Below are 12,735 nucleotides of genomic sequence, written 5' to 3'. Positions count from 1 at the left end.
CAGTAAGTTAAGACCATCAATCAAATCCCTAACAAAATTCAATATCATAGAAGGACTCCTCCGTGGGTCCAAAGGCACAAAGGTAACCCTCTCGAGAGTTGTAAAATAAAATCTCCACAATAGAGTTAATAAAACTCTCTTATGAGTGGAATCTACGTCAGTCCCTAGTAAGTCAAAAAGTAAAAGAAGAAAGTTCCCCCTAGTAGGCAACACTCCACCAAATTTCTCGGCAAGTTATCTCTCCCCAGCGGTCAACACACCATCAAAGACTTCCTCGTAGGTCAAACATTACCACCAAACTTCTCAGCAAGTTATCTCTCCCTAGTGGACCACACATCATCATACTTCTTAGTGAGTCCATAATCCTACTCCTTAGTGAGTCCATCACCATACTCCTTAGCGAGTCCATCATCCTACTCCTCAACGAGTCCATCACCCTACTCCTCCATGAGTCCATCAACATACTCCTCAGTGAGTCCATCCTACTCCTCAATGAGTTTTTCCTTATAATCCCTAGCGAGCCATGAAGGGAACATAAGATTTTTCCCTAATGGATCATCCCCAGTAAGCCATGAAGGAAATAGAAGATTTTTCCCTAATGGATCATATACTAACCTATTCCTCAGCGAGTTTTTCCTTACCATCCCCAATAAACCATGAAGGAAACAGAAGATTTTTCCCCAATGGATCATATACCAACCTACTCCTCAGCAAGTTTTTCCTTGCCACCCAATGAACCATGAAAGAAACAGAAGATTTTTTTCCAATGGATCATATACCATCCAGCGAGTTTTTTCTTACCACCCAATGAACCATGAAGGAAACAGAAGATTTTTCTCCAATGGATCATATACCATCCTACTCCTCAACAAGTTTTTCTTTACAATCCCTAATGAGCCATAAAGGAAACAGAAGATTTTTCCCTAATGGATCATATACCATCTTACTCCTCAACCAGTTTTTCCTTACCATCCCTAATGAGCCATGAAGTAAACAGAAGCTTTTTCTCCAATGGATCCATCCTACTCCTCAGCGACTTTTCACCACCCCTAGTGTACATATCCTTCGGGAATTGAATATGCAGACACAATAGAAAAGGTAGAGGTAGAGATAGAGACCAAGGTCACCTCGAGGTAAGAGCCTCACCAGAATAGGTTGAGATGGAGACAGAAGACGAGTACCACCTGGAGAAGTTTGAGGCAAGAGCCCCAAATGGATCCTTGTTTGTTGGGTTAGCTTATAAGAGCACCCTTTGTTTTTCTTTTTAAGTGACTTTAGGATAGTGAGTCACTTGCCTTTTTCTTGTAATTAGCAAAACAAGTTTTTGGATAGTGAACCTGCCATTACTCATTTCTTGAGCAACAAAGGTAGGAATTCGAACATATGAATCTTATGCAACTTTTCAGAGCTGCACCCCCGCCCCATGTACACGTGATGTGTGTCGTGTGCATAGATTGGGCCCGAGCCGTACATCGAAACAAAATGTTGTCTCTTATTCTTTTGATTTCGTTAGCGAAGCTTACAAATTAAAAAAGGGGCATCTGTAGACACCGCATTTTGTCCCTCTTACGACTCGAGCCCCCATTCCCCAATAATACCCAAATTCCAAGGTTCAAGGTTGGTTTAAGGCCTAATCATATGTTAAATTGACTTGAGAGGTGTTAAAATGAAAAATATAACTTTTAATGTGAAAAAATCTATTTTTAGAAAATAAAAGCCAATGAAAAACCATGGTTTGCATACGCAGGTACAAACCTACATAAGTAGGCCATGCACCTGCGTACACAGACACAAGTTTGCGTATGTAGTTAGGGTTTCAGAGACATAAAAAAGGCAAGTTTTCTGCATTAAAAATTGAGGTTTGTAATGAATCTCACATCGTCTGGGAGCCACTCCAAACTCCTATTTTTCAACTATATAAAGCCTTACATGGTACCTTTTCAAGACACACAGAAAATCATAAAGGAAAACCAAAGATTCACTAGAAATAGTGAATCAAACAGGGAGTTATTCACAAAATATTCTCAAGTCAATTTTATTTGATTGAGGCCTTGTTTAGGCTTGATCCTTTGGGTTTAAGATTACTAATCACGTTTCTATTGATGTGTGAATAAATTGATTAAGGGGAACGGTCAAAATCAAGCTTGAATGCTTCTTTTTGAGGTATTCTTTTAAACTTTTCTTTTTCTATTTCTGCCCTTAATCTTTTCTTTAATCTGTTTCTTTTTTTAGTTTATGTTTATATATGTTTGTTTAGGTTACTTTTAGGCTTTCATATATTTTTAATTATGTTAGGATGTTAGATTTATTGTTTTGTGTTTTGCTCTATTTTGTTGTGTTGTTAAAGTTTCTGGGCTAGTTTCCACGTACGCATAATCCTTTCTGTGTACGCAAGCTTGATTATGCGTACGTAGGCTTGTTCATGCGTATGCATGATCCTGCCCAAAAACCCTAACTCTTTTGTTTTGTTCTTTATCTCATATAATGTGCTTTTGTTTTAGATATTTTTTCACATGTTTATGGTCTTGGGTCTCTATTCACATGTTTGTTGTTTGTTTACCTTCCACATATTGGTTGTTTGTTTACATGTTTAAATTATGGTTTTCTCTTCCTTTCTTGTCTTAATGCCATGTACACTCATTCACATGCCCATTGATTGATGCCATAGGTGCTATGATGTAAGGAGGTAAGTAAAGATAAGTCATGCATTCATATGTGCATGCATGATTGTTCGATAACATGTTTTGATGATGAGCATGAATATGTTTGGTGATCTTCATGTTCCCAATGTGATCTTTTGATATTTACATGTTGCTGCCTTGGATGAGATATGTGATATGATGCTACATGAATGTTAGGTGGATGTTGTATGCTTCTAGCATATTAGATTAGAGTTTTCTCCCTCTTCCTTTCTTGTCTTAATGCCATGTACATTCATTCACAAGCCCATTCATTGATGCCATAAGTGCTGTGATGCAAGGAGGTAAGTAAAGGTAAGTCTTGCATTCATATGCACATGCACATTGTTTAATAACATGGTTTGATGATGAGTTTGAATATGTTCGGTTGGATAATATGTTCTTAATGCTCCAATATTATCTTTTAATGTTGCCGTGTTTATGGCTGCCTTAACATGATGTATGAATGCTTACAAGCCTTGGATGTGATATGATGACATGATGAATGCTAGGTTGATGAGATGCCATGATAGATGTATGCTAGGGTTTGTGATGAGATGATTGTCATGATAGATGTATGTTAGGTTTGCTTGACGAACATGATTAGATGTATGGTCAGGGTTTGGGATGAATGATGTCATGTTGTATGCTTAGATGTATGCTAGTGTGTGTGTGTGAGTTATAATACAAGTATTGAACATGTTTTTAATAAGGTTAAGATATAAGACACAATGAGAGGATGCCAACCTTAGGGTTGGGTGGCTTTGGGTTCCTAACACCTTCCCAAAACCGTACCTAAACTCTAAAACCATACTCTGGTAGTAAGATCAACGATTCTTCCTTGAAAGGACGCTATATTTATAGTTCCTAAACCATATAACTAGGTGGCGACTCCAACACTTTCCGTTGTGTCCACAGTACGCAGCTAGGGTTCCAGAGGCTAGAAAAGCATGTTTTTTGCATTAAAGACTGAGGTTTAGAATAAATCCCACATCGTCTGGAAGCCATTCTAAACCCCCATTTCTCAATATAAAAAGCCATACATGGTACCATTTCAAAACACACAGAAAATTCTAAGGGAAAACCTAAGATTCACTAGAAGTAGTGTATTAAAGAGAGATTTTTTCACAAAACATCCTCAAGTCAATTTTCTTTTGATTGGGACCTTTTTTGGTCTTGATCTTTTGAGTTTAAGATTACTAATTACTTTTGTATTTGATTGTGAATAGATTGACTGAGGGGAACGATCAAAATCAAGCTTAAAAAGCTTCTTGCTTGAGGTATTGAGTTCTAACCTTTCTCTTTTTCTTTCCTTGTTTTAATTCTGTTTTTATTTTTTTTATTGCTTTGTTTGTGTTTTAACATGTTTAGGTAGCCTAAGGTTTAGTATTTTCCTGTTTTAAAGCATGTTAGGTTGTTACTTTCTTTAGTTTTTTTTTTTTTTTTTTTTTCTGTTCTGTTTCTACGTTTCTGGTTTCTAGGTTAGGGTTTTAGGGAGTGTCTGAATGCTCATGCTTTCTGCATGCGTACGTAGAGTCGAAGTATGCGTACGCATACAACTGGCTTGCGTACACAGGCCTCTATATGCGCACGCATACTCAAGTCCAAAAACCCTAATCCGGGTTTTCTTCTTTTGTTTCTTCATTAATCATATCATATGCTTATGTTTTGTCCATTTTTTATGTTTTTAAGTCCTTGTTTCCTTTTTTGATTGTTTGTTTGCCTTTAACATGCTAGATTAGGGTTTCTTTCCATGTCTTGCCTTGATATGCCATGAACATATATTAATATGATCATGCATTAATACATAGGTGTTGTGGTGTAACGAGGTAAGTTAAGGTCTGTCATGCATTTCACACGATCATGCATTTGTTTGTTATATGATTTTGATTTTCCTTTGTTTGATCCCTGCCATGTTTCTACCCTTGTGATATCTTGTTTACCTGCTATCTTGGCTGAGATGATATGATATGCATGATAGATGTATGCTAGGTTTGATATAAGTTGGCATGATAGGTGTACGTTAAGGTTTTGGGATGATTGATGCCACCCATAACTGCTTGGTGGAAATTCCCACAAACGGCACCAATTGTGGAGGATAAAAATCAAACACAGTGTTTGAGCTGTGAATAAGTAATTGATTTGCACAATTAATTTATAAAAGATATAAGGAGAAATTTTTATAGTGGGAGATCAAGACAACTGACTAGAAAGAAAGATGGAAACGTAAAACGATTAAATTATCCATAAACTGTTTTCCTGAGATACATAGACTAGAAAAAGACTAAAAAATCTCTTCATACTTTTTCACTATTACAATACTCTCTTTCCCCCTCTTCTTTAGAATTTCTGCCCTTAAAGTCTTTTTCAACCCCCCACACCTTGCCTTCTCTCTCCTTTTATAGGCATCCCCCTCTCCCTTACCCCCCCCCCCCCCAACTAGCTTGTTGCCAGCTGGTTTTAAGGGATACCTATCACATCACCTTTATACTTGTCCCCTTTTGAGCATGAAAGAGGGCTTTTAAGGGGCGTTTGTACTGTTCAGGCTAGCCTGCCAGCATTTAATGTGGAAGAGATTAGGAAGAGAGCATATATTAAATGCGGAAGTGGCTACTTTTGTGATCATTATCCCTTTATGACGTTTCCTGAGGTGTTATTGTTGACGGTGTCATCTCAAATCGAGGAGGGAATTGGTTACCCGCAGATCCTTATGTGTTTGTCGAGGGTGAAGCTTTGCCTACCAACTCGGATACGAGCATTGGGGAAAGCAGTTAACTCAGGTCTCTCTAAATATGGCTCATAAATATAAAATCATTCAAACTCTCTTTTCCTCTAATTTTTTTTTATATAAAGTTAGATATTTGATTAAGTTTTTTTATGATTTATTTATATTAGATTCCTCGTTTCTACACTAAATTAACTCACTTGGCACAAAAATTAAAAAACTTAGGTTAGATTGGTCATGTGAAGCAAAATCAAATTCTAATTGAAATCAATTTTCACATTTAATTAAATCACTTGGCAAAAAAATTTAAAATTTTAGATCAGATGGGATATGTGGCACAAAATTAGACTCTAATTGAATTCTAATTTGAAATCTAATTGGAATTTTTCTCAGCTCTACCTATATATATATGAATAATTGGTCAAATTATTAAAAAAAACAAAGTAATTGTAATTAGTTACAAGTTAAAATTATTGCCCAAATTTAATACCACTTATGATCATTTTTTTCCTAATTTTTAATAAGATGGAATGTGTGATGATATTTGTTGTGTAGTGATTTTTATTGAACAAATATGATTGGTTTTTTATTTTTATTTTATAGTTCATCAATATTAAACTCTTAGTATTATGCATTCCTTAACTCACTTGGCACAAAGATTACAAAATGAAGTGAACACATGACACAAAATTAGCCCACAATTAATTGAATTCTTATTTGGAATCTAATTTAATTTTCTCTAAGTTTTGACTATATATATATATATATATATATATATATATATAGAGAGAGAGAGAGAGAGAGAGAGAGAGAGAGAGAGTAGTAAGTAACCCATGAAATACACATGAAATGATATTAATATTATTTTGGACAAATTACAACTTACCCACTTATGGTTTGGCCAAAATTTAAGTTGCTTACCTGTAGTTTGAAATTTGACACTTTACCCACCTAAAGTTAGTTCAATTAGATTTCCTTAACCCATCCTTGTTAAAAAATGGCTTAATATGTGATTTTGTTTTATTTTTACGTTCATCTCCTCCAAAAACGTAAAAAACATAAAAATATAAAATCAAAAAGAATCTAGCGGAACACTTGCATCATGGAATTTCAAACCCTAAGTAGGCAACTTAAATTTCGGTTAAACCTCAGATGGATAAAATGTCAAATTTTAAACCACAAGTAGGTAACTTAAATTTCAGTCAAACTACAGGTGGATAAATTGTAATTTGCCTTATTATTTTTCTAAAATGGAAAAAAGAGATGAACTGCATCGAATTGAAGTAGTTTAGTCTGCAACTTTTTTATTCTAAAATATTTGAGTCATGTTTTGGGTTTTTGGACTCTATTTCTTATTCTATTAGCAATAACTCACTTGACTCCGCCAAAAAAAAATAAAAGATGAACAAGTGGCGCAAAATTGATTGAGAATCTAATTGAATTTTTTATTGGCTTTGACTTTATATATATATATATATATATATATATATATATATTTAAAGTAAAAACTTAGAGAAAATTCAATTAGATTCCAAATTAAAATTCAATTAATTGTGGGCTTATATAAATATATATATATATATATAGACTAGCATGTAACTCATGCAATGCACAGGATTTGTTAAAGGTTATGAATATTATTTTTCTAAAAAGGGAAAAAGAGATGAAGTGCGTCAAATTGTAGTAGTCTACAACTTTTTACATTAAAATATTTGAATCTTGTTTTAAGTTTTCGAGAACTATTTATTATTTTATTAGCAATAGCTCGCTTGACTTTTAAAAAAAATTAAAATAAAAAAATGAACATATGGCACAAAATTGATTGAGAATCTAATTAAATTTTCTCTCAACTTTTGAGAAAAAGAGAGAGAGAGAGAGAGAGTTAACACAATTTCACATGATAATTTTCCAATTATTTAAATTCTGTCTTCCATATACAAGTGGTATATTACATATTAATCCCTCTAGTTAGCTTCAAAAAAAAAACTTTACAGTACTTTAAGTAACTCTATCCTATAATTTTTAAAATCCTATTCATCCATTTTTTTTAAATGGGTGGATAATATATTGTCTCATCATCAATAATATAAATAAATAATAAAGTTATGGTACTTAACATGTTTTTTTTAATGGAAATAGTTCACTTTTGTTATATGTTCATGATGTGCATGGTACATTGTAATTAACTAATTTTAAAATGGAAAAACTTAGATACAATACCTTAGACTAAACATGGCAAACCGAGTTAGAATTTTTTGACCTGACCTGACTTGAACCGAAAAATACCCGACCCGAATTCAATTTTTTTTTTTACCCAAAGCAAAAACGGGTTAATCCGTGACCCAACCCATGTTTTTTGTAGGTCAACTCGACCCGAACTCGAACTATTTTTTGAAACTTTTTTTTTGGTAAAAAAAATAATAAAATTAAGACAATATTGGTTTAAGTGTATGTTGTGAGTTTTAAGGAAACAATTGAGACATTTACATAACTGAATGCAAATTAATTGAAAGATAAATGGTTGAGTATTCTGTAATGAGTAAAAATTTTTAGCTATCAAATAGCAAGTGCATGCTAAGATAATCTGGTTACAAAAGAGTTAAAAATATAGATTTAAAATTGTAGACATGTGTGAGAAACATTCACAAGTGTGAAAATAGTGAAGCCAAAGTATCAAATTAGCATAAATTATGAATGCTTAGACCTATTTTTTAACAATCTATGTCCAAAATAAATGACTTTTCAAAATAAATTATGATATTTCCTAGAGTGTGTATTGCTTAACAATGATATGATATTCATAATAGAGTCCGTGTATAAATAAGTAAACAATCAAACTTTAATGCATATCTCAAATTGAAATAGAGTGCCAACCATAATTGATAATAGATTATAAAATTAATTTTCAAGATTGTAAATTTCTTACATGTTTTTATTTTTTGTCAAATGAGTTATCCAATAAGTCATTTGTAATTTTTTTTTTTTTTTTTGGGATGTTGATATTGTGTAGAAATAAAATTTGTGTATTTGTTTGACTTATCTTTGTGTTATTTTGTTTTAGATAGCAATGTTAGGATTTGTATAATTTTAAAATTATTGAATAAGTACTATTAATAAGTTTAATTGAGTTCATTCTTGATATAAATGGTGAATTCAAAGTAATGCATTTTACATCAAGTAATTTGTTGCATGACTTTCCAAATGGCAAATACATGTTGTTTTCTTTATAAAAAAAAATCATGTGAAAAATACTAGTCAACCTGACCCGACCCACAACCCGATTGACCCGAACCCATTTTTTAACCCGCTTAAATGACCCGTTTTGACCCGCAATCCTATTGACCAAACCCGAACTCGACCCAACCCGCCCGTTTTGCCATGTCTACCTTAGACGCTGAACATTCAATTCCTTAATTAAATTCAAACAGTCATATGTTTGAATTTAATAAAGGATTCTAATATATTGTACCTAAAATATTGTTCCTGTCACCGTAAACCTTTGATGCGATGGTCACTCCACAAGTATAAGTGTTTGTGGGGTGTAGGGGCAAGGGCCGGAGTTCAAGTCTCCAAGAGGGAACTTCACACACATATACACTTAGATTAGGCTAGAGTAGAATTCTATCTTGTAAAAAAAATTATAAAAAAAAAAAAAAGGTATTGTTCTTAAATGTTACCAATGTCAAAAAATATATATAGAATTTTGAAAATTTCACAAAATTAAATTATCTTGAGAACTCTAGAAGATGATAATCTAGATAAGGTTTTCCTCATCATTGTAATGACAAATATTGGTTTCTTTAGCCACTTTCTTTCGTACGTGGCCTCAAGAATCACTGGTTGCGTGGATGGTCGCCAGGAATTACATCACCCATGTGCCATACGGGTTGAAGACTTGAAATTCCGTAAGACATGGTATAGTACATGGCACTCATGACAAATTTATGATTAGTACACATTTATCAGAGCTGACTTTTATTGTATCTTAATCTATCTATATATATAATTCATGCATTTTCTTTATTAAATCCTAATTGCTTGATAAATAAGTCATGGAAAATGCATGTGCATTAGCTGTTGCATGTTACTGCAACCATGAAAACATGATAAATTTATAAATTCGATTATTGACTTTAAACTTTGATATGAATCATTACTTAAAACAGAATTAAAATCTAAGAATTTCAGTCTGAACTAAAAGCATGTGACCAGAAACAATAAAGAATAATTCATCTACGTGTTATTATATAGTATGCTTGGCCATTTGCATTTTGCAGCTCAACTATACAATTGACCGTACCACGGATAATCCTCAACTGCATTAGTTATATATTCTAGTGCTGACATAAGCTTTTTTTATTTTTTATAAATATGGTAGAATGGAAACGTACGGAACCAATTGATTTTTTTTTTTTTTTTTTTACAGGTGAGTTCGGACTCATATCTTTTATTCGATAACAAAAAATTTTACAACTCACATTTTACATAACTTATTCATCGCATATGCTGATAATTTGGTGTGTCAAATAAGCTTAACATCATATAGTATATATGTCAAAACCTACAGCATCATATTTACCCGCGAGAGATTTGAAAGTAAGCAGCATATTTTAAATTAATTAAAACAAGGAGAGTCTTAATCATTTGCTCATGCAATTTACAAATCATATATGACCAGTCTCAGTCAACGGATTTGTGATCACACTATTGCATTCTCAATTCCCTATTTTCTTCTCCAAAAAATAAAAAATAAAAAATAAAAAATTTCCCTTAATAATTCTTGTCAGATAGCCGTCCCATTTTTTTTTTCTTAATTTTTTTCTTTTTTGGGCAAGTCATATAGCCGTCCCTTAACATCAATTATAAATAACAAGGAACTCAGCCATCTTTAGTATCAAAACAGTTGCTTCTTTTAGAGAGAGAGAGAGAGAGAATGGAACAGCTCCATTTATTTACTAGTTTTGTATTGTTTCTGGGGGTGTTCACCACAAAATTCAGTGTAACAATGGCAGCTCCTTGGATTCAAGCCCATGCAACTTTTTACGGTGGAAGTGATGCTTCAGGAACAATGGGTAAGTACTTTCTTATTTCATGTTTCCATCTTTATATAGATTATTAGCAACATTGCAAGTTTCAACCTTTCCATATATATGTACTGACATGGATAAATATATGTTACAACATTTGGTGACGAATATTGGTTCTGTTTTATCAGGGGGTGCCTGTGGTTATGGAAATCTTAACACCGATGGTTATGGCACAAAAACTGCCGCACTTAGCACAGCTTTGTTCAACGATGGCAAGTCATGTGGTGGGTGCTATCAGATAGTTTGTGACAGAACCAAGGATCCCCAATGGTGCCTCAGAGGAACTTACATTACAATTACTGCTACAAACTTTTGTCCTCCAAACTATGATCTCCCTAGTGACAATGGTGGTTGGTGCAATCCTCCATTGCCACACTTTGACATGTCTCAACCTGCATTCCAGACAATTGCCTTATACAAGGCTGGAATTGTGCCTATTCTCTATAGGAAGTATGTTAACTTTCTTTCACATACCTATTTGGTTGGCTGTCTTTTAGTTTCACAATATATTTCACAAATGCTGATTAAAAGTGATGTCAATGATAATCCCATGTGAAAATGGTATTAAACTAACCACAATTTGTCATCTCAGCAGTACTAAAATTTGTTGTAGCTGTAGCGTTAATTGTTCTAGAAAATGATAACCTAAGTGCAATGCAGTCTTGCTTCAATTATGATAACATTGACATTAATTTTATGCTATTTGTTTGTACCAGAGTTGGATGCAATAAGAGTGGGGGTATTAGATTTACCATCAATGGCAAAAATAACTTCGAGCTAGTGCTCATATCTAACGTAGGTGGAGCTGGAGATATCTCAAATGTTTGGATCAAAGGGTCTAATTCTAACCAATGGGAAACCATGTCAAGAAATTGGGGTGTCAACTGGCAGAGTCTAAGTTACTACAATGGTCAGAGCTTGTCCTTTAGAGTGCAATCCAGCAATGGAAAGATCGTCACAGCTTATGATGTTGCACCTTCCAATTGGAGTTTTGGCCAGTCCTTCACCAGCAACGTTCAATTCTAAATGATTTATACAAATCATACAAAATAGTCATATAGCAGGGTCAGTCTTGGATTTATGCCTTGCTAGGTTGATTTTCTCTGTTGTTTCCTCACTATATGTTACAATGTGATTGTTTCCGGTTGTGGCTCAGAATTTTGGGGTGAAGCCCACCAGATTTGTATGTCCAAATGGTTGGACCATAATGCTACTTTGACATATAAACACAGTCATGTATTCTTGTTCATAAATCTCACTTTGTTACCATATTTTATATTTTCTACGGGTAAAGAATCAATAAAGAACTAATATTCTTCCTTTTATTACAAGGCTATTGTTATGTTATTATTATTACTCTTATTATTGTTATGATTATTCCTTCAAGACAGGAATCTATAAGAATTCGATATAAAGCTTCCAATCAAGTATCACCCTCCAATCAAGTATCACCCTCATGGCCTCGTCCCATCATATTTTACGTTTTGAAAAATTGAATAATATGGATTCACCTTCAAAACACTCATCTACACTCTCCAATCAAATATCACCCCCATCATATTTATTTTAAATAGAATAATATGGATTCACCCTCAAAATACAATCTTATTAAATAGGGGTTTATAGGAAATCATTCAAAATGTAAGCAACCTCACTGGTTGCACCATTCCAATCATTGACTTTTAAAGTTAAAATAACAAGAGAATGAAGAATAGAAAAAACAACCCGGTGGGATTGGCCGAGTGGTTGGGCATTCGGTCTCAAAGTGGCTGTCTTGAGTTTGACTAAGAACTTCCCAATTCAAGTCTGGGCACCCGTACTTTAAAAAAACTCCAAGGGCCAACGATTTTTCTCAATGTGGGCCCACCCGTCACGAATAGTGATTAATCTCTGGTTGAAAATTTTAAGGAAACAATGAAAGGCAATGTGAAAGAATTTCAAAGTATGAAAGCAATGCAAATCTCATGCAGTCCGAGGATTAAGTTATTGTTGGAACCTCTCTACATTTTTTTTTTCAAGTGTGGTACCAAATTTTCACTTGTCTATGACTCTACAGTTCACAGCCTGGCCCAATAGTCCGCCAGCCTAATCGGTGGTGGGTTAACAAAATTATTTTGGGGCTGTGGGGTCAAACTTGAGACATGAGAAAGTAATAAAAAGAGCAGAAGTGGTGGAGAAATGCTAGGGACATCAATTTTGGCACAATTTTGTGCCACAACTCGCCACATGGCGAGTTGTAATTGAT

At 33.9% G+C, this 12,735-nt stretch overlaps 1 protein-coding gene across 1 annotated transcript; it reads left to right on the top strand.

The window, feature by feature from the left end:
- Window positions 1–10,324: 10,324 nt before the first annotated feature.
- On the top strand, window positions 10,325–11,790 carry LOC142619926 (putative expansin-A17). Its single transcript, XM_075793315.1, has 3 exons — window positions 10,325–10,475; window positions 10,619–10,940; window positions 11,207–11,790. The coding sequence occupies exons 1-3, from the start codon at window positions 10,337–10,339 to the stop codon at window positions 11,514–11,516; spliced, it is 771 nt and encodes a 256-aa protein (XP_075649430.1). The 5' UTR covers window positions 10,325–10,336; the 3' UTR covers window positions 11,517–11,790.
- Window positions 11,791–12,735: the final 945 nt, after the last annotated feature.

Source organism: Castanea sativa, chromosome 12 (assembly GCF_040712315.1).
Source record: "Castanea sativa cultivar Marrone di Chiusa Pesio chromosome 12, ASM4071231v1".
NCBI classification, from domain to species: domain Eukaryota; kingdom Viridiplantae; phylum Streptophyta; class Magnoliopsida; order Fagales; family Fagaceae; genus Castanea; species Castanea sativa.
This window is presented reverse-complemented; position numbering and strand designations above follow the sequence as displayed.